A 25,206-nucleotide genomic window follows, 5' to 3' on the forward strand; every position below is an offset into this window, starting at 1 on the left:
CGATGAATTGGATTGCTTTTTTTTCCGTCTGCCGCTCGTTGGATCATTCATTCGATTTGTAACGTTCGGTGTCGAAGAATCGCGCAGCGCAGGAAAAAGCGAATCGTAATGGCTATCTTTTAGCAGAGAAAATGCAGTGTTATGTGAATTTAAGTGGCTAGTTTGATGATTATGGAAGGCCATTCGGGATGGTACGATGTGTTGATATCCGATTGTGGAATAATCGTAGAAATGTTACCTGAAAAATTGGATAGTATCTAACGCAGAGCAGATTAAAAAAAGTTCGTTACCTGCTAGTGCTGCTGCTACATCGCTATCCTGTTTTGTGTGGATGGAATCCGGTGGAAATTTGACTGCCTGGATTGTGTATGCCCGGAAGACCTAGTTAGAAGGGCAGGAAAACTGAATGCGACAAAAAGTGCAGTGTGTTATTCCTGATTTGCAGTACCAGGATCGTGTTCTTATGCCTCAGCTTGTAGTGGTGTTAGTGGTTAACATCGAAGTTTGTCGTAATTAAATGTGGCGGATACTGCTCTAGTAACAGTCGTTCTGAATTCCATAACATAAGTTTATTTTTTAATGTTCGATAGTGGCGCGAGGCTATTATGAAAGAAATAGTGCGTTGTAATACTAAAGGAACGAAAGCAAACGAGTGTGCTTCATCCAGACATGAAAAGGTGAAACCGCGCGAGTGTGTCAAAGGATTAGGTGTGAAAGCGGAGCAGAATCCAAGTGTTTCTACGCAAATGAGAAATCCAATATCGTTATCGAACCAAGTACCATTGATTCCGATTGAGAATAAAAACCGCACCGAGAGGATGGATCATCCTTCCGCTGAGAAAGCTCAATGTGAAGGTAAGATTGTTTTTTTTGGTCATAATAATTGAGACAGTAGCTTCACAATGTCTTCAGCAATGAATGACAGTTTGATTCGTTCACAATAAAATTATTAACTAGTCAAGAAGCTCATAAGTAAGTGTTACTAGAGGCGGACGAAGAAGGCGGAATCAAACAAATTAGTATAAACATAAAGAATCGATAATGTTCAGCCGGTCAGCTTGTTCAGCATACTGGGATGGGATCTCGTGGCTTTAAGTTACTTACCTGTTCAATTCGAATAACATTATCCTTAGCAGGCAGACAACTGTATACTACGGTTTGCATGTTTTCGTCTACTTGAGTCGTTATGAATGCAGTATTTTCTCTAGATGAAGCGTTCAGATTCGACTGTAAATAAGATAAATAAATGAAGATTAAGTCTGACATACGATGTAGTATTACGCTAGACAGAAATATTTTTCTAGTTTTATATAAAAACTCCAAAAATGGGCTAAAGAAAAAACTGTTTAAAGTGTAAAAAATCGATTCAAAGTGTCTGAAGTCTTTGTAGAAAAATTATATGAAAATATCAAAACATTGAATACAAGGAAAAAAAAACAATAGAATATATCCTGATACTTTATCACTGAAAGAATTTAAAATTAAGTAAAAATACTACAAGGTATACAGCCCTAGATTGTATGAAATGGTGACGTGGGACTAAACACTGTAATTAGGGGATTTTTTGTTACAAAATATACAGAGCCTGCAGACAGAATCAAGGTGTTTGCTCAGCGACTGTACGTATTTTTATTTTCCGTCTCCCCTGGAAATCGATTTTTTGAAATATATTCAACAACACTCGCAAGAATATCGTATATATTTGGCGATATTAGTATAAGCCTGTAGTATTCTTTTGCGCAAAAAATATGTATTTGACAAGGCACAAGTATATCATTCTTGTTGAAAAAGCACCAAGAATTTCTCGTAATGCGTCAAAGTCAGAATTAACTCTATATCCTCGAAAACCAAATCCAATAATACTTACGTTATTTTAATAAATGGTTTTGTCTTATTTAACTCTGAATAAATCAAATCTATTTTATGGTTCTTACTTTTGAGTAATATAGAAGCCCTTACGAAGGTTAATTAATTGGCAAACATAAGAAGAAACGTCTAACAAAATTATTAACAAGTTCCAGCAGAAATCCATAACAATCAACAATTCCATTTTTGTTTTTTGCTTGACAATTTTTTTCATTTACCTACAACTACATTCGCTGTATCACGAAGACTGCTAATATACATACGTTTATTATGGTAAAGCTTTGAATAATAATATATCATCTAACCATTTTGAAATGTAAAAGGAGATTCTAATGAATCTTAGTAAATAAACCAAAAATTCACAAGCATTCGCAGGCTCTTACTCTTCTATAAATGTGTTTATGTGGAATTTGCTTTTTCGATACTATCCGATCACGATTATTTAGTGAATATCGAAGATAAAATTGAATAAATATCCGTTGCAAAATTTACAATTCTTGTTGAATAGTTAATGGTAATCATATTTATGAGATAAACTTTCAATCACCATCAACAGCAGCATTGCAGTTTTTCCTCGATTGCACACGAATAGAAATGTACGCACAAAAGTGTACCAGTGCAATATGAATAGTACCGCTGCAGTACGAATAGAAGTACCGCTGAAATGTACGAATAGAAGAGTACCGCTGCGATCATAGACGACGAGAGACCTGCGGTTCTTAATTCCACTGGTACTGTTGCTTTCACCGGCATGTTTTCTTTAAAGACATCAGTTTTATGAGGTTTTGATAGCAGGTTTAGAAATTGATCAAGAATGGAGATTGTTTCAAACTTTTCGAAAAACTTTTACCTTCGAGACATCATATTAGTTTAAGCTCATCAAAGCAAAAATAAATTGACCTATTGGGACGGGAAGACTCTGTCAATTTTTATATCGATATTGATACAGAGAATATCACAGGGAACGGATGGTGTCCATTCACGTCGTCTGTGCTAGGGATGCGCGCATGTAATTGGTTCATTGTTCGCGTAAGTTTCCCTGTAACTTTTTATCAATTTTCACCGTTGAGCAGTGAAGTAATAACGATAACTAGCATTTTGAAAAAATGTTACACATTTGATCTATCCAACAGCATATTGGTTATTGTTATTTATCATGTGGTTATGCTGTTATTAACGTTTGAAATCTGACGCAACATTTGCCAGTTTCATTTCCAATTTTACAGAATACATCCCAGTATAGTAAACAAAGACGTAGTCCCACGTCAAAAATCCAGTCCGACGGAGAGAAATCAGTTTTCAACTCCAAAAATGAACTTTAAACTCTCATTACTCATAAAATAAATGCACAATTTACACAAACTGTATTGCATATTAAAAATCAATCTCTCTAATCGTACTGTTTCATCTTGCAAATTTTCAAGTATAATTGTTTAACTTAAATCAAAGTTTAATGTCAGGTGATGCCATACACACTTAGATTTTATTGCCGAGAACTCAACAGCTGATAAATTCAGCGAAATGTTCTACAAATTTTCGGCAGAATTCTCAAGAACTTCGGCAAATGAAATGTCAATACTTGCTGATTTACGGTTGATCGATATATTTGCTGAATGTTCGTCGAAATATATTGCTGACATTTGTTGAAAACTTTGCCGAGCTCAATCAGCTGTTGGGAAATTTGCCGAGATAAATTAAGTGTGTATGGCATCTTCCGCCGGAAATGGGTTAAGAAGTAAAGCTAAAAACTTAGTGACAAACTCGGTTTCTTAGAAAATTATACTTAAAAAAAAAACAATACAATTGGAGCTACAAGAGTGGTAACTTAAACAAACAAAACTTAACATTTCCCCATTTTCTCTGCGGAATTTCACCATTAGTGAGCACGAAAATCGCTTTAGTTTATCTCAAGTCTTCGACCTCAAAGAAAATTACGATTTTTAGGAAACTTGTTAATAAAATCAAGGGCTTTTGGTTGATGGACAGCTCAGTGCAAGGTTTTCTGTCTGTATGGGGCTAGTTTGTACGCAATTACCCCCAGCTCAGTCTCCAGACTTGAATCCAATCGAGGTGTTTTGGGATTACTTGGAGTGGCAGGTGAAGAAGATACGGCTTCACAATCTTCACCCAGGGTGGCGAAAACCTTGAACCTGGAAAATCAGGGAACGTCAGGGAATTCATTTTTAGATCAGAAAACTCAGGGAATATCAGGGAAAACTGAAAAATATTCAGGGGAACATTTTCAACCGAGACGTGATTCTTTTTTAAACGACTCTTCGGCGCAGAAATTCATTCTTGTAGCATGAAAGGCTAATTCAGGACCTCCAAGGTTCGTTTAATGCCCACGGTCCTTACAAAATTTTTAGAATTTATATGGGCATTTGTCAAGGGGGGGGGGAGTCCAAATCGTTACAAATCTGTCCACGTGGAGTGGCTTAGTTGGCTTCACCAACTTCAAACGTTTGTTGAAGCTGTCGCACCTCAGATTTTCTGGAGGACCGCTCTAAACTGTTTCCAGTTGGAACCTTACCTTGATTGCAAACTACTCCTCAAGCCATCACTGAGGCTGTAATCTAGAATCGAGGAATACTACCAAGCAGAAGACCTTATCCTCTTGAATAACTTCGTTTAATTTTACATCTTTTTAAGTGATTGGATTCACGGGAACAATGTTCAAAATACCTTAAAATTATATGCACACTAAAGGGTGTCCACGATGAAATTGACACATAATGACATTGCTCTAACTTTTTAACCGTTGGGTAGAATTTAATGAAAATTTGGGTGAATTTAGTTCATAGTGCATTATTTACATTCTGCAAGTTTTAAAGTCCTGTGATCAAAACTCGCGGAAATGGAATCGAAAGAACAGCTCGTGCGTGATAAAATCTTGCGCATTCATCACGAGAACAAGGATCTCTCGCATCGATCCATCGCTAAAACGTTGGGAATCGCGAATTCCACGGTGTCGCGAGTGATTAAGCGGTTCGAGGAACGATTGACCACCGATCGGAAGCCCAGAAGTGAAGGAAAAAGTATTCCGTACAACACCAAAAATCACAACCGCGCAGTTGGAGCCTTCAACCGAAACCCGAACGCCTCCATTCGGGATGTGGCTAAGAAGCTGCACCTAAGCCGAAGTTTTGTCCAGAAGGCCAAAACTAAGGCTGGGCTTCGAACGTTCAAGGTACAAAAGGCCCCTAATCGCGACGAGAAGCAGAACAAGTCTGCCAAAACCCGTGCCAGGAAGTTGTAGCTCAACATGCTGACGAAAGTTTAATGCTGCATCATGGACGACGAAACATATGTGAAGGCCCACTTCAAACAGATCCCCGGCAAACTGTTTTTCACGGCCAAGGATAAGTTCAGCGTTCCGGAGCATGTCCGCACTCAGAAGATGTCTAAAATCGCGAAGAAATTCCTGGGTTGGCAAGTCATATGCACGTGCGGAAAGCAGAGTGCACCTTTCGTGACCCAGGACACGATGAACGGACAGGTGTACATGGTAAGAGTGCCTCCAGAAGCGGCTGCTTCCTCTCCTGAAGGCCCACAACGTCCCAACAATCTTCTGGCCGGATTTGGCCTCATGCCACTACTTCAAGGACGTGCTGAAGTGGTATGCGGACAATATGGTCAATTTCGGGCCGAAAATGTTCAACTCTCCCAACACTCCGAAGCTCCGCCCCATCGAAAAGTACTGAGCGATTATGAAGCAGCACCTTCTTAAACAACCTAAGGTAGAGTGAAGACAGTCGAGGAACTGAAGAAAGTATGGGTTTGTATGCAAAAAACGGTTGATTCACAGGTTGTGCATAATCTTATGGCCGGGGTTAAGGCCAAGGTGCGGGCATTTGCGTATGGACTGTAAATAAAATACGAGTAAAATGGTAAAATGAAGTTTAATAGTTATTTTTCAATCCCTGAAAATTTGATGGCAATCGGATGAAAACTCGAATTTTGCGAATCAATTTTGTGTGTGTGGCATTTCATCGTGGACACCCTTTAGCACCGTATAGCGACTAAATTTCGAAACAAGTTGTGTACCAAATAAAAACTTTTGATCTCCCAAACTTTACTAAAGACGGTAACTTCTTAAGTCGGATGTATATAATTAAATAAGACGGTAAGAAAAATGGAAACGAATTGATTGAAATGGAGATAAAAAACTACAAATTTTATCAAATTTTAATGAATAAGTAAGCTATCAAATTGGTTGTTGAATCAATTGAGCAAAATCTGGAGAATAGTAGAAAATGGGAAAATGTTGGAACGAAAATAGGGATTTTCAGTGCCTTTTGAAAGAAAACTTCATATGGTTCGTAATATGTAACAGATTTGCTGAAGACACTATGCGTCTATCTCAATCAAATGTAGAAGGAAATTTTCTATCTAACTTTTAGGTGAATTGATCACCCATTTTTCTTTATCAAAAGATGCGTTATTTAATAGCTTAAAAAATATATAAATATACTTTATGGCTTGAATCACTATTAATCGAACACATTTGACATTTTTTTATGAAATGTTATATGATAATAAAATCGGGTGAAAAAGGTGATAAAATCGGGTGCTGATATAATCGGGTGATAACTGTATTTTTCACAGATGGAGAAAGTTTTTGGACCCATGAGATATTTTCATTTTCAAGCATTCTAAGCGTAGCTCTCCCAGATGGTCTCGAGGTATGGAGCTGGCCTAACAAACTAGTCGTCGTAGGTTCGAGTCTCGGCTCGGGAGAGACTGTTAGTGTCAGTAGGATCGTAGCGCTAGTCCCGCAATTGTTGTCCTGTACACTTAGCAGTTGGCTGCGAAGTCTGTGTATAATAAAAAAAAACAGAAGGTCGAGCTCCGAATCGGAATATAGCACCAAGGCTTTGCTTTGCTTTGAAGCATCTTAGCTAAGAAACCGTTGTATATACAGAAAAACTGTAGTAAACTAAGATCGCTTTTTACGCGTCTGCTCATTTCAAGATGGCTTGACAAAGTATTTTTTTTAATTTTTTTAGCACTAATATTTAGTGGTTAATTTGTGGTTTCGAAATCCAATTTGTGGTAATTTGTGGTTGAGTAATCTGAGAAATTTTCAGAAAACTGAGTCAAGCCATCTCTGAAAATGATTTCGCTTCAAATGAATCGGACAACGATGATATATACATCAATCGAAAGCTCTTAATTTGTGGCTCACGAAAATGTAGTTTTTGTAGACATACTTCATATTAAAATAATTATATACCTATTATTCAAATTTTTGAACATTGTTTACCTCTTGTTGTCAACACAGACCGTACGCGGCGTTGGATGAGCGTAGTACTGGCACCTGCCGATGTTAGTGCTAGTGGGTTATCTAGAACATATCGACAGTCGTTCATATATACGACATACAGTTGTCGCTGCCGTTGAAAGCTTTTTTGTTTTATTATTCAGGGGGTAGTTGTAGTAGCATTGTTGCCTTTGCAACGTAAAGAAAGCGAGTTCCGAAATTTTACAACTGGTTTATCATCCAAGTTAAAGTTTCCTGCAAATTATCAGGGTATAGTATAGGATATAATATAAGGTTTTAATTAAGCTTACGTTATGTAACTTTCTGGCTCGCTTTACTCGGAATACAATAATTTTATTTAATAACTAATTTTACCTATAAACAAATTTCCAGTTTATTTAAATTTAGATCAAGTTTCAGTTTAGCTTACTCTACGATTTCAAGGTTAACAAATGAACAATTAACACGTTTGGCTTAATTATGAGTCGTACAGATATATAATTTTACACGTGCGCACTCCTCGACGATCTCCAAGCAAAAAGAAGTTTTTATCGTTAGGTTCGATCTGCTTCCCTCAATTCAGCAACCAACGACAGATCTGTCGTTATCAGTCGGCATGTAGGTTTCAAGGTGCGCTCACTGACGAAGGGCGTTCACAACAAGTATATTCCTGAGACGAGAAAATATCGAATTTTAATTCTAGTCAGGACTCACACCTTTGGGCATTTACCATGCGTTTCAACCGTTCCATACAGTTCTAAGGCCCATTCCCGATCTTCAGGCATCATTCCGGTTTCTAAAATACCCAACAGTCGAATACAGTTGCGTAATTGGTTACCAAAATATTATTATATTTATCGAAACAAAAAATTGTTCTTTATTATTATCAGGCTGTAATTCATTTCAAGAGTTAAAACGTATGTGCTAATAGATTTTAACATATAATAGATTTTGTATGAGAAAGACCAGATCACACCCCTTGGTGTATTAATTTAGGTTTTATTTTTCAAACAATCGGTCAACGGCAAAACTACATTTTCGGGAAATGATTCGACCGAAGATCGAGAAAATTACGCTCGCATGCCTACGTAAAACTTCACTTATTTTGAGGAAATTTACGTAAAACACACGGAGGCTTGTCAACTACAAATATCTGCTAATTGATCAACATTTGCATTTCGCAACAAATCTGCACATATAGTATCCCTGCTGTTTACATACTGTTTCACCTAGAAATACTCAGAGGAAGAGATTCGCGGTAAAAAAAATCGCCAATTCGGCAACTGGGTTTCATATGTCAGAGGTGCCAGATCTCTTCTCAAAGCGCAATGTTGACTAACATTCGACTTGTATAATCGGTGGTGACGGTGAAAGTCCTTAAGAATAGCAAAACCTGTTAAGGTGATATATTTTATGTTTATGTTTAATTTTATACACCTTCACTTATTTTGTTACCTATACACAAGGTTTGTTGAACTACGGGTAAAAATCACTCACAGCATTCTTAATTCATTCATTGGCAATAGAACAAAAAATCGTATAGAAATAAACACGTTCTTTTTTGTACCTGATTGCAATACCTCTCAATGTGGTGTTACCGTTCTTGTTCGTTTGGCTCCAATTTCGACGGTTCGTTTGGCTCACCGCATATCTCTCCCTCTGAGCATCTCTAGGTTCACCATACTCATCGCTACACGAAAGCTTTCTGAGAAAAAATCATCTGTTTTACGTTACTCGAACAATACTCACTACACAAAAATGACGAATTGGAAAACGTTACGTGCAGATGGCGCAGGTAGATAAAAGAATTCAAACAAAGATTTACCGGTTTTCGATATGCTCTAGATCTCTTAGCTCTTGATGGTCTACCAGCGCCGCGTACGGTCGGTGTTGACAACAAGAGGTAAACAATGTTCAAAAATTTAAATAATAGTTTTTTTAATTATTTTAATATAAAGTATGCCTACAAAAACTACATTTTCGTGAACCACAAATTAAGAGCTTTCGATTGATGTATATATCATCGTTGTCCGATTCATTTGAAGCGAAATCATTTTCAGAGATGGCTTGACTCAGTTTTCTGAAAATTTCTCAAAATTACTCAACCACAAATTACCACAGATTGGATTTCGAAACCACAAATTAACCACTAAATATTGGTGCTAAAAGAATTTAAAAAAAATACTTTGTCAAGCCATCTTGAAATGAGCGAGAAATCATGTTTCAAGATGGCTTGACTCAGTTTTTTGAAAATTTCTCGGAAACCACTTTACCACAAATTACCACAAATTGGATTTCGAACTCACAAATTAACCATTAAATATTGGTGATAAAAGAATTTAAAAAAAACTTAGTCAAGCCATCTCGATATATGCCGAGATGGCATCTAATTTTCATGATTTATTCATGATTAACTGTTTGGCATCGAAACGCAGGGTTGTACTCAAATGAAGACATTCAAAAAAGCTTTTTCTAAGGAGATTCGGTTGGCAAAAAAGATCAAAATCTCACTCAAAATACGGTACAATTTTATTAAAGACTTAGGTCTGTTTCCAGTGTGGCTAAAACTGTGACAACACGATTCCTTTTACTCCAATATGTGATAATCATATTCGCTTTCTATTGCAGCCACCAATATCTGAGGAGGTAAAAAGGTTGTTCCACAAGGGATAGAGTATAGTTTTTGCAGCCACTGCACTGTTGTGAACTCGAAAACGGTCTCACTAGACCAAAGTTCCCACGGGGTCACCGGGTTCTTGTCGGCCTTGTCGGTAATTTATTCTCCCTCACGTTTTACACTTGACGGATTCTCCATCGCGAACAATAAACTGAAGTAGGATACACAAAAAACGAATTTCAATACCTGTGCTGTGTTCTTGCTTGCAGTTGTTTTAACATGCTGTTCACAACGAGCTGATGCAGAACTCCTGTCGCACGTGTTGCACTATTCTTTTTTTCGTACAATTTATTCACCGGTTCGCCACTGGTGTCGTAAAATGGAAAAGAATAAACTTTTCTTGCTGCGAAAGTTTTAGTTAAAAAAAATCAACTCAGGCAGTTGGAATACGCGATTATGCTTAAGTTCACGAGTATCACCAGCTTCGGTAGCGTCGATTACGAGGGCTTATTCGATCTGGAACTTTTACTTAAAAATGTTCAACTGGATTGAAACTTAAATTTGAATACAGCACGGTAAGGTTATGAGCAAACCGAAAATACCTTTCAACACCCAGTGGTTTGAAGCTCCACGCGTGCAGAGGGATGTAGTTTTATTCCGGGGGCGTAGCGTTTTTTCTTTCACAATCGCTTCAATGAATGCAAATGACGGAAATCCCCTTGGGGTCACTTTGTTGGATTATTCTACTTACGATTGAGACGAAAAAAATGGATGGAGGCTGCGGCGTTAGAAAAGACAGCTCCCAACCTGGGGCAATTTTATTTTTGCCAAGCGTTTTGTTGGTTGGTAATTTTGAAAGAGAGTTTTTTTTCGATCTTTACAGTTTCGCTTTAATGTCGGGAGAAAGAAAGTTCGGTGAAATTGCTGTCGTCAATTTTATGTTCTCACTAGAGCACTACAACTAAGAACGGTTACGACGTGTCGGCAAGAAAGCCGGAACTTTTCGCATAGGAACAAGTTTTGACTGTTAAAAAAATCTTTAAATTCCTGGTGCGGATTTTGTGTGAAACGGATGAAGCACAGCATTGCTGCACTCATTAAATCCAAGTTAGTGGGAAACAGTTTTCGGTAGAGAAAACACCGAACAAAACGCCGGGCAGGCTGACAGTTTCGCAAGAAGAGAAAGAGCTAACTTTTCTTATCCTTGCAGTCAGAGTAGTTTCGCTCGCGACATCTTGTTAAATAGGAGGTGTAATTGATTAATTACGTTATCGTTTGCAATTATGAAGTTTATTTTCGCTGCAAAAATTTGCGACATTTAACGATTGTTAAACTGATTTATTGTTTTGAATTTGGTGTGCTTTGTATTTGTTAGTTTACAATTTATCACGGTAAACTAATCGTCTGATGTACACGAAACTAGTGAATCATGCATGACTCAGCCTCAGCCTTTTGTGATGAGTAGTTTAAGAAGACCAATTTTCATACATTTTTTTCTCACGATTTTTGTTAAGGAAACATATAGTCCGAAATTCTTTCCCGATGGCCAGATGCCCAGATCAAAGAGTCCGTCGGTTTCTAGTAGTATTAAGTGTCGCACATTCTCAAAATCTGTGAGATCAGCAGAAGTTCTGAAATGAAAATTTTACTACCCCCCGTCATTATTTTGATGATTCGCGGGTAGCACACAGGCGATCGAATTGCTATGTTATGCATGATTTAGCTTCCTTCTAGCGTATTACGTATATTTTTTTCCATACGGCCAAGTTTAAGGACGGATGTGTCACCTCTCTGTCTCAGGCCGGGCACGTCTTTATGTAGCTCTAAAGTTGTGCTATTTAGTTGCGCACTTTTCATGCATTTGCTGGTGGCGGTACAGTCAGTGCAGGTGGGACTGAACGATTATGTCCGTGTTCCGGTGGCGTGTTTGGCGCTGTCCTATTTTTAGCGCGAACCGTTGAAACCGAAATGAGTTACATAGGTCGTGATGCTATTCGTCAAATCACTTGCTGTCAAGGATTGACATTCGCTCTTGTTCGGCGCTCCTGTTGCAAAAAAAGTGACTAATATGAACGAGACAGCCGAACTGCAGCGGAAGTTTGGATAACAAATTAGATGTACCGAATTTCTATTTTCAGCTTACACACAATTCACTGACAATACCTTTTCTTCCAGGTAAAAACGAACCATGCATTTCCACTCAAACCGAACGCTTTGTGATCCAATCATTGAAATTATTTGAATCGACTGCCAGCGCCACGATGCGGTTGTTTCTTCGGTGTTGAGTTGAGCATATTGAAATAACGTTGTACGACGTTCGAATTCGACACGCACACCAAGAAAAGCAGCTGCTGCTGCAGTATAAGGGGCCGTTCAATATTTACGTAAGCAAATAGTGGTGGAGGGGGGGTATGCAGTTTGCTTACGCTATCTTACAGGGGAGGGAGGGGGGAGATTTGATTATCTTACGTAAGAAAAATATTGTTAATGCAGTTTTTCAAATATCCATGTTCATGAAAGCGTGGACGGTAAAATTCATGGAAGGAAATTACGGAGTTACTCGAATAAAGGACAGAAGAGGAAACGAAGTACTGTGTTTGCTTCATAATGATAAAACTAAAATAAAAAAACTATACATGCTGGCAGTAAGATCTTATTATGAGGGAGAGGGGGTATCAAAAAATCTTACGATGTTTTACAATGGGGGGAGGGGGAGTCGAAAAGGTGGAAAAATATGCTTACGTAATTATTGAACGGCCCCTAAGGACAGACGTAACAAGCAACATACATTGCCATGTACAAAGTATGGATGTAAACTGACAACGAAGGTATGGTGGAAGCCGGCTACATTTTGATACAAGGAAGAAGAAAAAAATGAGTGCGATTAGCATAAACGTGCACAGTCGACGAGACAGGTTGGGTCGTTCGCCGGCAAGAAGATGAGTCACCCCCTTCTAGGTATTCTTGTGTGCATATTTTGGCGGCAACAGCTCTGGCTTTGCTTTGCAACTCACTCAACAACCGAAAGATGCTCATTGGATTCTAGGGGGGAGCTTTCGGTCGGTCGTAACTAGGTTTTAATGGCAGTACATTTTTGGCGTCTCTGTTAGCAATTCTGCAATGAAATTCGGCTTGTGGTGTGGACAAACATTGCACCATTTCGGACGGTGGCAGCTGAGGTGCTATTACTAGACTCTTATTGATGTTGTAGGACAAGCCCGAGTGTGAGACTGTGGGCAGACCGAAGCCTAGGGCAACTGATAGGCTGGTTTGAGTACTAGGGTGGACAGTGCATCTTTTTAGTCTAAATTAGAGCAACGAACTTTGTATTGCTAGGTTAGATTAGTGAGGTACAAGCTCCACTCTAGATCGGCACTATTTGCGTTTAGCTGTGAAGAACCTTTTTGGTAATATTTATTTAGGGTAGCCAATGTTATGTTGGGGTTTGCTGGTTAGTTGACCACTAACAGAGGGCTATACGCTATATACATGTTATTTTGCATTTGTAGCATTTGGGCCTATCTTCATTTGGCTTTTGAAAGCTATCTTTGGTATTCACATTTTCACTCCAGATAAGCTTAGGGTGAGAAAGGATAGTATTGCAGTGATTGCACAATGTTTTGTGTCGTTGTCGATAGGGGATTACTCAGATAAGATAATTCATTTTAACTAGTGTTAAAAGCAATCCAGCACTAGATGAAGTGTTAAAAAAGGTTTGATAAGCAGTTGACTACCAGGGCAATTGCAGGGTTTGCCATGATATCGGAGCACTGCACAGTGGGGCGACTCCATACAAAGGCTGGCCAAGCAAAAAAAGTGTCGATAAATGTGACGAAAACTTGGTATTTACATAATTTTGGGGCGCTGAACACGAATTTGGCATCCATTTTTTGTTTGGGGTCGTCCATAAAGCACGAAATCCAATTTCTAATATTTTTTGGCACTTTTTTCCTTTTTTATAGAATTATATGATCTTTGATCACAAGCAGTGCCACCGGGTGTCCTCCCCATTGAAAAAATACGTAATTTATGGACGACCCCTCGAACTAAACAAATTTGCCCTAAATATTTATATATTTTTTTTTTCAATAAACTAAAACAACATAAGTAATACAAACTAATTACAAATTGAAAAAATCATCATCAACATCATCATCTTCCGCTGTGATCGCTTAAATCTCGTGTTGAATTGTTTCCAGAAAATTTAAAGTTCATTATACTTATCAGCAGGAAAAATGTCTTTCGCTGCAATTTTCATTTCTTCTAGCAATTTTCGATGTTTCATTGTTTCATATATATTTTATCTTCCTAATCCGGTTTCTATGGTTGCAAGAGGACATTTAAATACATGTATAACACCATGAATTGACAACTTACTAGACATTGAAATAGGTGGTGCCACTGAAGTTGAAGGCTCCATAATCAAATTCAACGAATTTATGAATTTGAAAACCAAGACACTGGAATGACACAACGTTCTGAATGAATACGAAAAGATGCGGAGGGCGACCACTGTTCTTTGTTTTTTTCTCAAAGCAAAATGTGTGCTTTACTGTTGTATGCCAACGAGTGCGAAGCGAAAGCAATCTTCAAAAGGGGTATTGTTAGCCGGAGTTTGATGGTATGAATTTGCTGCTAGTATTTACAACTTCAATCAGTTTAGCGAATTTCATAATCATAAATTGAAAAGGGCTGAATGTTTTTATTAGTTTTTTCAATTTGCAGAAAGTGATGAAGTTTGACATAATTAAAATTTTAACACTTACACTTATTTTATAACCTCAAAAAAAGTGAAAAAAAACTGCTATCGCTTTTTTCACTAAAGTGGCAATTTGCGCAGTTTTGCGCAGCAGCGGACAGTATGCATTTGAAAGCTTACGTTTTTACCTAATTTTTGAATGTAGTCACAACCGTGGCAAACTGCGGCAACTAAACTTTTAAGCTACTTTTCTACAAAAGTCACCTTTTTTTTAATTTTTTCTAGTGTCAGGCCTATTATGACCAAATTTTACAATATCTAATGAAGAGGGTTTGTTTAGCACAATATTTACAACAACTTTTTCTTTGACGTCAAAAAAATCCAAGCTATCATTGAAGCTACAGAGCATTTCAAAGTAATGTACTTTTTTTTCAAAAAAATGACAAAAAACGTCAGTTCGCTAAGCTTTGAAAAGTCATAAAAAATTCAGATTCCATGATATTGCGCCCAAATTTTGGATTTAGACACTTGAATGTTATAGCAATAAAGGAAAAATTTTATGAAACAGCTAACGAAAAAAAAATTTTTGGCTGATGGCCAGCGATTCCCCACTGTGCACTGTGCCGACTAGCAGTAGGAAATTTTTGTGACGAATGGTATTGTATCAAGCCAATTTTTAACTCAGAGTTTGTTATTAAACTGCATAAGAAATGGGTATAGAAACATGTTTCGTTGGTTTTACTCATCTTTCAATATATTTTTCAATCTTCCTCGAGTCAACATCGGTGCAACAGGGCTTGTAAAATTTTGCTGGAGAAGGACCTTTTTTTCAAATTTATTTTACGAACTAATTTCATTTTTTTTTCATGACTTCATTTTAAGGTTGCATGTTCGAGTTCCGTTTGGATCAGGAGATTTTATTGTGAATCTAAGTCGTTTTTTACGCGGGTTGCTTCTCTCTATTATTCAAAAACGGCTTTTTTTTAAGTCTTGTTCGTGTTTAAAGTTAAATACCGTCAGCCGGGGTGAGATTGTGCCAACGGGGGTGAGATTGAGCCATCCAACCCGTGACTTGTCAGTCATCACTTCCGGGTCAGAAGACTAGTATTTTTTGGGTAAGTATTCGAGGAAACTCAATCAAGAAAGATTGGCCTTGTGATCGCCATGGAATGCTCGCCAAACAATGGGTTTGTATGGCACAATCTCACCCCCTCTGGCTTAATCTCACTCGGATTACGGTACTCTATGTAAAAGATACTCTTTGATCAATATCTCAAAATCGCGGTTTTTTTTACGCGGCTTTTTACGCGGATTCCGGAAATTACGCGGTTTTTTTACGCGGATTCCTGAATTTATTCGTTTTTTTTTTTACGCGGATTCCGGAATTTACGCGGTTTTTTTACGCATTTTTTCACGCGGTTTTTTTTACGCGGCACGTATCCCCCGCGTAAAAAGCGACTTTAGTGTATAGCACAGTAACTTTCATTTGCATATGAAATCATCAAAATCAGATATTGCGTTCTATAAGAAAGGTGCGTTAGTATTTTGTGGCACATACATACAGACAACACACATATACACAAACAGACATTGCTCAGTTGGCCGAGCTGAATCAATTGGTATATACAGTTCGGCCCTCCGGACCTTGGATCTATTTTGCGTTTTTCGACCGATTTTTTAACCTTTGTTTAGTATAACAAAGGTAAAATAAAAAAAAATGTTTAATTTTGCCGAAAATACTATTCCGATCAAACCAACCATATTAGCTCTAAAAATATTTTTATCAATAATAGGCACAGGGCTCAATAAATTTGATTCATATACCAATACAAAATTTTCTTTGTGCTAACGGTTACATAATGGTTTGAAGCTAAGGGATTTTGAGCGTCGTTTTTTCACCTGTAAATAACTGCTCTAGCTGCAAAAAAAATGAGTTTTCTTCGTCGCATCGTGATAGGTGATGAAAGATATATTACAGTAACCCAAAGAAAAGAAAGGTCAGGGGGCTCGGGCGCATATACACGCTGCGAAGGTTACGCTGTATATTTAAACCAAACAAAACCATCATTGGGAAACATAACTGACTTCATTTGATGTGATTAAGCCGAGCACTGCACGGAAAACGGCCACAATACGAGCAAAGGCACGAAACAGTGATTCTACTGCATGACAACGCTCGGCCTCATGCTTCCAAAGTCGTTAAAACTTACATAGAAACGCTCAAATGGGAAGTCCTACCTAACTCGTCATATTAACCAGATATTGTAACTAGCGATGGGCAATACTTTGAATGATTTATTGGTAACTATATTTTTGGCGTTTTTGGCCAGCTTCACATTGGGTTTGGAATTAGCCGTGAGTTATTTTAGAAACCCGTTTTATTATATTCCATATTAAGCCTTTGGTTGCTCAGAATTCCCAGAAGGTCGATTTTCGGTCAAAATTTTTTTTTTCGAGATAACACTAGATCTCGACGTTTTATACATTTCTAAGACATTTGACATCGAGAAAAAAATTTTGGTTTTCCCAAATTCCTGTGCTTGGTAGTTTTCCGAAGGTCGAAAAATCACAACTTTGAGCGCTTTGAGGCACCCCTAAATCATGTCAGATTGAGCTGAAATTTTGCACAGATCATTTTTTTGGGTGTATAAATTTCGATTTTTTTTTTCAAATGTTTCATTAACTTTCATGAGTATCAACCCCGAGTAGAATGGAACGAAGCCTCACAGAAGTTTATTTTATTTTTTTAAGTGGTTATTTGACACGGCACGATACATAAAATGTTTAACGGAGCCAGATAAATCTAATTTCCAGGGTATCATAAGCTAAGGTAAATTTTTCATCCTCGCTAAAGCTAAAGACTACGAGCTAAAGCTGAAACTAGAGCTAAACCTAGCATGGTTTTTTTAATCAGTGGTTCGGTTTGTTGGTTGTTGAATGGGCACTCTGATGCTTTTCAAGTAGCCATAAATCAGCATTCCCTAACTAACACGCAGAGAATCCTGAGTAGGAATTCCCAGGATACCTATTACTCGGTGACGGAATCGTGAGAGGAATCGTTTCTGCGATACGGACAGAATCTGTACGAATCGCATTTGGAAAACCTTCTAATTGATTCCTCAAGAGTCAAAATGAATCGTGCGAGGAATCATTTCTGCGATACGGACAGAATCTGTGCGAATCGTTTATGGAATCTAAATGTAGGAACCTTCAAGAATCTTAGAGTAGGAATCCTTAGGTTTCTTTTCGAAAGAATCGTGAGATGAATCGTTTTTGCGATATATTTTTACGCGGTTTGCTTGCCAGGGGTTTTTACGCGGTGTTTTGACTGAACGCGTATTTTTTACGCAGGTTTTCGAATCAATCATGTTGCTCAGGCAGAATTACCGCGGATTTTTGAATTACGCAGTTTGATTTTACGCGCATTTTTGAATTATGGACTGTTCCAAAAATTATAAATACATCTTCTTTCTTGAATAAAACAAAAAATACAGGATTTTTCAGGTCATTTTATTCTGAAATATAGATAATAAGTGTTTTTTTTCCGGTTCGATTCAAGTTGGGATTATTTTTCGTAGGATACGCGAGTTCTCTAACTTTTCTCTTAACACTACTCATAAGCTTTTGCACAGTGTGTTCTCCGACAATTTTTACCACTTTAAGCCAATCTTTTTTAAAATTTTCAACATTGTCCGCTGGTTTGACATATTTCCTCAGCTTTGCCTTGGTCAAAGCCCAAAAAGTTTCAATAGGGCGAATTTCAGGGCAGTTAGGAGGATTCATCTCCTTTGGGACACATGTGACATTATTTGTTTTATCCCACCCTAGTGCATCCTTAGAGTTATGGCAGGAAGCAAGATCGGGCCAAAAGATTGGAGGATTGTTATGCTGCTTAACCATGGGTAACAACCTTTTCTGCAAACACTCTTTCACGTAAATTTTACCATTCATTTTGTCATTCGTAATGAATGGACGAAATATTTTCCCACATTCACAAATGGCCTGCCAAACCATTACCTTCTTGCCGAATTTTTCGGTGTAAATGGCTTTCACTGGTCCAGGGACATTCTTTCCCTTCGGTGATGTATAAAATTGCGGTCCTGGCAGAGTCTTATAGTCCAGTTTTATGTAGGATTCGTCATCCATGATAACGCATCCCATTTTTTTGATCAGAAGTTTGTCATAAAGCTTCCGAGCTCTCGGTTTCACAGATTCAGCTTGTTTTGGATTTTGTTTTGGCTGCTTCTGCTTCCGACGGGTCTGTAGACCCATTCTTCCCTTGGCACGCATAACGTTACTCGCCGAGGTTTCAAGCTTTCTCGCCACATCTCGTACTGATACTGAAGGATGCCGCTTGTAGTATTCCTTAACCTTTTTGTCCATTGTGGGATCAACAGGCCCGGGTTTTCTATCACGTCTTGGGGCATCAGTAAATGTGCACTCTTCACAATACTTCCGCAATGCGGTTTGAACTGCTCCGACACTTATACCTTCTTCTCTGGCTAATTTTCTTATAGAAAGACCACTCACGGTGCCCCATTTGTGCACAATTCGCTTTCTTTGCTCGGGAGAAAGGCCACGCGTTTTCATAATTTCGCATTAAATGTTAGAAAAAATGACAGCATCTGTTTCTCTTGGATGTAAACAACAGGACGCAGCCAACGTTTGGTTGAATACTGCACGTTATTTGAAATGACGGTTGATCGTAAGTGTATTTTTAATTATCGGAACGGTCTATACGGTGTTTTTTACACGGAATTTTGAATTGCCGAATCATTTACACGGTTTTTTTATGAGGTACGCTCTCTCCGCGTAAAAAAACTGAATGTATCATTACTTAATTTTTTATTACAGCGTTTTTACGCGGAATTACGAGTTTTTTACGCGGATTTTTTTGAGAAAAACCTAACTGTATAACATAACACTGAGCAATACGTATCGTAATGTGTCTATCTCTTTTCCAGAGGAAGTTGAAGAATGTAACCAACATCATAACAAATATTATACACATTGCGAGAGATAAAATGGTAAACTTGCTTCCATTTTCAGATCAAATTGTGATCCTGAGAAGACGGTGGATCTTACTGAGGAAATAAAGACTCCAACTTGATTTAGATTATCTTTTTCTCAGAGTGTTCTACTTGCCAATTTAATCCTGTAACTTGTTAATTCTGTTCTGAAAGTATACAAAACCTATGTTTGGAAGTCAATATTACTTCCACACTCATGTAACTGATGGTTAACAAATGAAATTTTTTTATTGAATAAATTCAATTTCAGCCAAATTAGATTCACCAATATTTTTATTTGGCTTTCTCTGATCTGAATCTGAAATAATATGATTTAGAAAGACTAAAAATCAAACATATACACGGTGACAAAAAAGTCCGGTCACACTTTTTTGGGGTCGCCTGTAGCCTACACGTTGCATCTCTCTGGTGCCATCTATATGTCAAATGAAAGGGTTAACTTTGCTGCCCAAAGTGGCAGAGTTTCGTTTCTGTGCAGTTTGTTTACATTGACTTGTGAGCCATGGCAGAGTTAAGAGCAGCTGTTAACGCTGAATATGTGAAAGGGTACAAACCCGGACACATATTCAAACACCTAAAACCGCTCGGAATCAACCGGAAATTCGTGTACCGGACCATAAATCGGTACCTAGAGACCGGAGACACCGAGGACAAGGCACGATCTGGACGACCAAGGTCTGTGAGAACTCCAAGGCTGAAAAAGATTATACGAGACCGGATTCGCCGGAATCCCGCCCAATCTGCACGGAAGCTGGCCAGGAACCTTAAAATGAACCGAGAATCAATCCGCCTGCTTCTGCGCAAGGATTTAAAACTTACACCGTACAAAAAAACAGGTGGTTCATGGGGTTACCAAAGCTACAAAGGACAAAAGGTACCAACGGTCGCGGGAGTTGCTCGGTTGGCGCGCAGATGACGTGATTGTTTTTTCGGACGAGAAGCTGTTCGTTTTGGAGCAAACAGTCAATCGCCAAAATGATCGAGTTTGGAGTGTGAGCATCCAGCAAGCTCCTGCGGACAAGCTGAACGTTTCCCGGTTCCAAAATAAGACGTCAGTGATGGTTTAGGGAGCCATTTGCAAGAGAGGTAAACTGCCTCTTATTTTTATCGACAAAGGGGTCAAAATCAACGCAGCGTACTACTTGGATACGGTTTTGAATAAAAATGTTCTGCCTCAACATGTTTGAAGACGATTACTACTGCTTCCAGCAAGATGGCGCCCCATCCCACATCGCAAAGGTTGTTCAGGCGTGGTGTGAGGAAAACTTGACCGATTTCATTTCGAAGAATGAATGGCCTCCGTCGTCTCCGGATCTGAATCCACTGGATTATTTCGTGTGAGGAAACAAGATGTCGAAGCTGAACGACTATAAAATTACAAATTTGGAGCAATTCAAGCGAGTTATCACGAAAATCTGGGACGAGATGCCGATGGAGCACATGCGCGCCGCTTGCGACGACTTTCCGGGACGTCTGAAGCTGGTTCGATCAGAGAGAGGTGGTGTAATTCCGAGATATCGTCTGTGAAGTATCTTTATGAGTTACTGAATAAAGCTATGAAAGCCAGATTCAGATTTTATTTTTATTCTTTGAAATATTGAGATTTTCCTTTGTGACCGGACTTTTTTGTCACCCTGTATAACAACGCAGGGTGGCGATTCAATTTCAAAAATAAATTCTCTGATATTCCCTGATTTTCCCTGATGTTTCAAATTTTTTCCCTGATTATTCAAATTCATTTTAAACTGATTTAAGTTACGACTATCATAGGTTTCCACCTAAATCTCAAAAGTCAAAGCTAGTAATGATCAGACCTGAACTGTTTCCTGCTACACTTTGTTGAGAAACACGTCCAGTTTGATAAAATTGAAAATGAAAATTACACTGATCGACAAAAGTGAAAAAAAAGTTGTTTTTAAGCTCAAATAGGTACCCTAGAAATACTATAGCTCCTTAACATGTTCATTTTGGTGCCCCTGGTAAATGCAGAAGTGCGTCAAAAGACCGCAGAGTAATTGTTCGCCGTGTTCGTCGTTTAAAATGTTTAAAATCCCATCGTGACGAGATGCTTTTATACTTTTGAAAATTTTAATGATAGATTTAATCTCATTTAAGTTAGTTTCCAATTAATTCTGCTGGTAAAAATTCCGGGGTAGAAATTTGATAACATGAACTCACTACTTACTTACTATATTTCGAGTTATGAACACACTCAAACTACTGAGCAAGTCTTTGAGCTTTCTGTTAATTGGTTGCAAGGAAGTAATCACCATTTTTAGTTACTGGAAAATGACAAAGGCGATAGTGAAGCTTGCTCAGGCGATGTTAGAAGGTGCGTTGATAGTTTGGAAGCAATTGCAAGAAACCAAAAAAAAAATCTCGTTTAACCACTGGTTTTTATAAAAAAAGCGTAGTAATTAGCATAAAATTCGCGCACTACTTGATGACTTGTTAGTACTTGTTTGAATACTTTTCAAAAAATTCAATCACTGTTTCTTGATATCTTGGTCACTAAAGTCACTACAGCTGCATTGTCTAACCGTTATGAGCCCTGTACAAGGTATCATCAGTGCTACAGTGCCTCAATCTATTCCCGCGGGAATTTAACTAAAATTTAAACTTTATTTGCAGTTTAGCAAATACACTTGAAATTTTTAACGATGAAACTATTTAAAACGGTTGGAGAACAAATCGACCTTTAATTCACAATAGAGTTTATGCAAATTGTGCATGTTGCTGAGTAAGAAGATTTCGAAGGTTATTTATCGAGGAAAACCCTGTCACTCCGCGGTGATGGGGTTAAATAAAACCTATGCTAAAATGGATGCGTGCTTCTAGAAAATTACTTTCCAAGAAAGTTCTTCTACCTGGAACTAATTATTATTGAGTGTTGTTGTAGGGTTTCTGGTGACCGTCCACATCAAATGCATTGAAATAAATCCAATTCAGAACTAACTCCGTAGAAAATCCCAAGCCTTTAAAATTTTCCCTGATGACTTTTTATATTCCCTGATATTCCCTGATTTCCCTGATCGAAAAATTAAATCCCTGATATTCCCTGATTCTCCCGGTTTTTCCCGGTAGTCGCCACCCTGTCAACGACGAAAACTAAATACTGCGACTGACCATGGATCTTGCGTTCATCAAGCATCAAGCTGAAGTTGCTTCAACTTCTTAGAATGTGAATGGAACTTCTCTGAATATGCGAACAGAATTACAAACTCCAACAACTGACACTAGCACGGACAGACTATAACCTGACCAGGCTTGTAAACGGTCACCATTTTCATTTGATCTCGCTTCCTTAGCGTGCGTCACAGTCGGCTTTCGCTCGTAAATGTAAAATAACCAAACCATCGCCGCTCAGCTCACAGAAAAAAAAGATAGTCAAACGACACTCGCGTATCAAAGAGATGCACACTGTCAATCGTTTAGCGATGTTATTTCGGCCTATTTCTGTCTACTTCGTTCATTTATGTTGAGAAATAATATTACAAGATCAATGATATAAATAATTTCCAGAATACACGCACTCAACGTGTGTAATTCTCATTTCTAGAAAATATGTCAAAATACGTTTGAGGAAAACAACTTCGTGATGGCGATACTCATTTGACATGTTTGTTTAAGAATGTATTCAGACAGCGAGAGGAAGAAGAAGACGATTGTCGCAGTGAAAAGTGGTTCTACCGTGACCATTTCGAAGCCTTAACCTGACTGACGTCCCGGATAGAATACACTCATATATATGTTGTCTATGGGACTAGGATTCTTGAATGAGAATCGTGTTATGAAAATTCTTCGGATACGAACATTCTCACTTTAACCGTTTTAGGCACGATGGGACCCAAAAATTGAAATTCTTGTATCTTTTGCAATTTCACCAGCACCAGAAGATTCAGTGATTTATCTACTCTCAAATTAGCGTCAGTCTTACATTCCCGGGAATCCGGTTTTTCTGAAACAGGAATTTCATGAATATTTGAACATAATCTAATAACTATACGTTCATAGTACAATAACTTTCACAGGCTATTTTTATGACTTCCAGTGGGGCTTCTAGTGGCCATAAAAACAATCAAAACAAGGTCAAACATTGATATTTTCGGAACCGGGATAACATCCAGAGACTGAAAAATGACCGCTGATAATGCATGTAAAAAATTCTCTGAAACAAACTACAAACTACAGACCCTGATCGATTTTGGCACGGTTCAATTTTGACACTATTCGATTTTGGCACATGTGCCAAAAGCGAACGGTTATGTTTAAAAATATTCCGTAATTTCCTCGTCTTTCCGCTAACTAAGTTAAGCTCAACAGCCGCCAAAAGAATGTTGATAAATTCCTTTATGTTACCAATGCGGATGGCCACCCATCGAGCGACACCTTTAACGACTATGAATACAAAAGGTAGTCCATTGGCATTGGCATTATCTAGTGCCTAGGTTGCAGCGCAATTGTTTTAAAACGCTTCTAAATGATAGAAAAAGGTAGAGCAGGAAAGTAATTTCAAATTTAACTAAAAGTAATGCCATGGATGGATCAGATGGAAGTGCCTCAAAGAGTTAAAACCCAAAAAACTTAATAGTACCTCTGTCAACAAAAAAGAAATGATTATATCTTATTTTATTAAAAATTTTTCAAAGTGACGTCATCCCGGTTCCGAAAATACCTATATTATGTGGTATTTGATCTCATTTTATTTAATTTTTTTCTTCATAAGCCCCAGTGGAATCTGTCTCGGGAGGACCATTTTGAGGGCATATCACTAAAACACCCATAACCATCTGACTTGTGAAAGTAATTTTAGAAAATTCGAACCAATTATGTGAGACTCTTTTCGAATACTCATAAAATTCCTCAGTTTTGGAACATATCCCCGGAAAACCGAATTCCCGGGAGAGGAGAATTCCCTCGGGGCACCGCTAACGCTCATCTGAAAGCAGATCATTCACTTAATTTTTTCACGTTGAAACTATCGAAATCGGATAAAATTGCAAAAGATCCATGAATTTTAATTTGTGGGTACCCTGGTACCTCGTCGAGCACTAATGGGTAAAGTGAAAGATTTTGTATCCGAAGATTTATCATAGCACGGTACTCATTCAAGAATTCTAGTCCCATAGACAGGGCATTCCTGAGGATTCTTTTTTCAGGATTCCTTTTCACGGACGCCCACGATTCCGATGTGAGGAATCCTAGGGAATCTATGCGAAACCTGTGTGTTCGTCCGGTAGACGTCCCGGGTAGAATTAATTCATATACATCCGGTCGAACACATACGACTCGCATAGATTCCCTAGGATTCTTCACATCGGAATCGTGCGACTGGGACGTAGGGTTGCATTCTTCGGGCCCTCAGGGAACCAAAAGTAGGCATCTAGCGTTACGGAATTCATCACACACCCAACTTACGTGTTCAATGTCTTGATACCCCAATCCACAAACGCATTGATTACTGCCCGTGAACCCAATACGCAGTAGATGTGCGTCTAACCCGTAGTGGTTGGATATAATCCGAGACATCACGCGAATGAAGTCTCGACCTGCATCCAACCCCAAGGTTTGGTGGATGCCTTGGGGATGATGCTGTGTAGCCAGTGTTATGGCCACCCAACCGGGAAAACCTGGAAAAAACCTGGAATTGTTTGGAACCGGGCAAAAACCGGGAATTATACATGAATATTACATCAGTTTAGTACCGTAAGCCGGGGTGATATTGTGCTAGTCA

At 38.3% G+C, this 25,206-nt stretch overlaps 1 protein-coding gene across 3 annotated transcripts in view; it reads left to right on the forward strand.

The window, feature by feature from the left end:
- The window catches only part of LOC129723497 (protein ECT2), a 96,151-nt gene continuing 70,945 nt past the window's right edge, over window positions 1-25,206 (forward strand). Inside the window, exon 1 of one of the 3 annotated variants that reach the window (XM_055677751.1) lies at window positions 1-855. In XM_055677751.1, coding sequence (XP_055533726.1) covers window positions 606-855 — 250 coding nt within the window. In that variant the 5' untranslated portion in view covers window positions 1-605. The remainder of the gene's footprint in view (window positions 856-25,206) is intronic. The other 2 variants (XM_055677749.1, XM_055677752.1) reach the window with 2 other exon arrangements.

This window comes from Wyeomyia smithii, chromosome 2 (assembly GCF_029784165.1).
Source record: "Wyeomyia smithii strain HCP4-BCI-WySm-NY-G18 chromosome 2, ASM2978416v1, whole genome shotgun sequence".
Taxonomy (NCBI): domain Eukaryota; kingdom Metazoa; phylum Arthropoda; class Insecta; order Diptera; family Culicidae; genus Wyeomyia; species Wyeomyia smithii.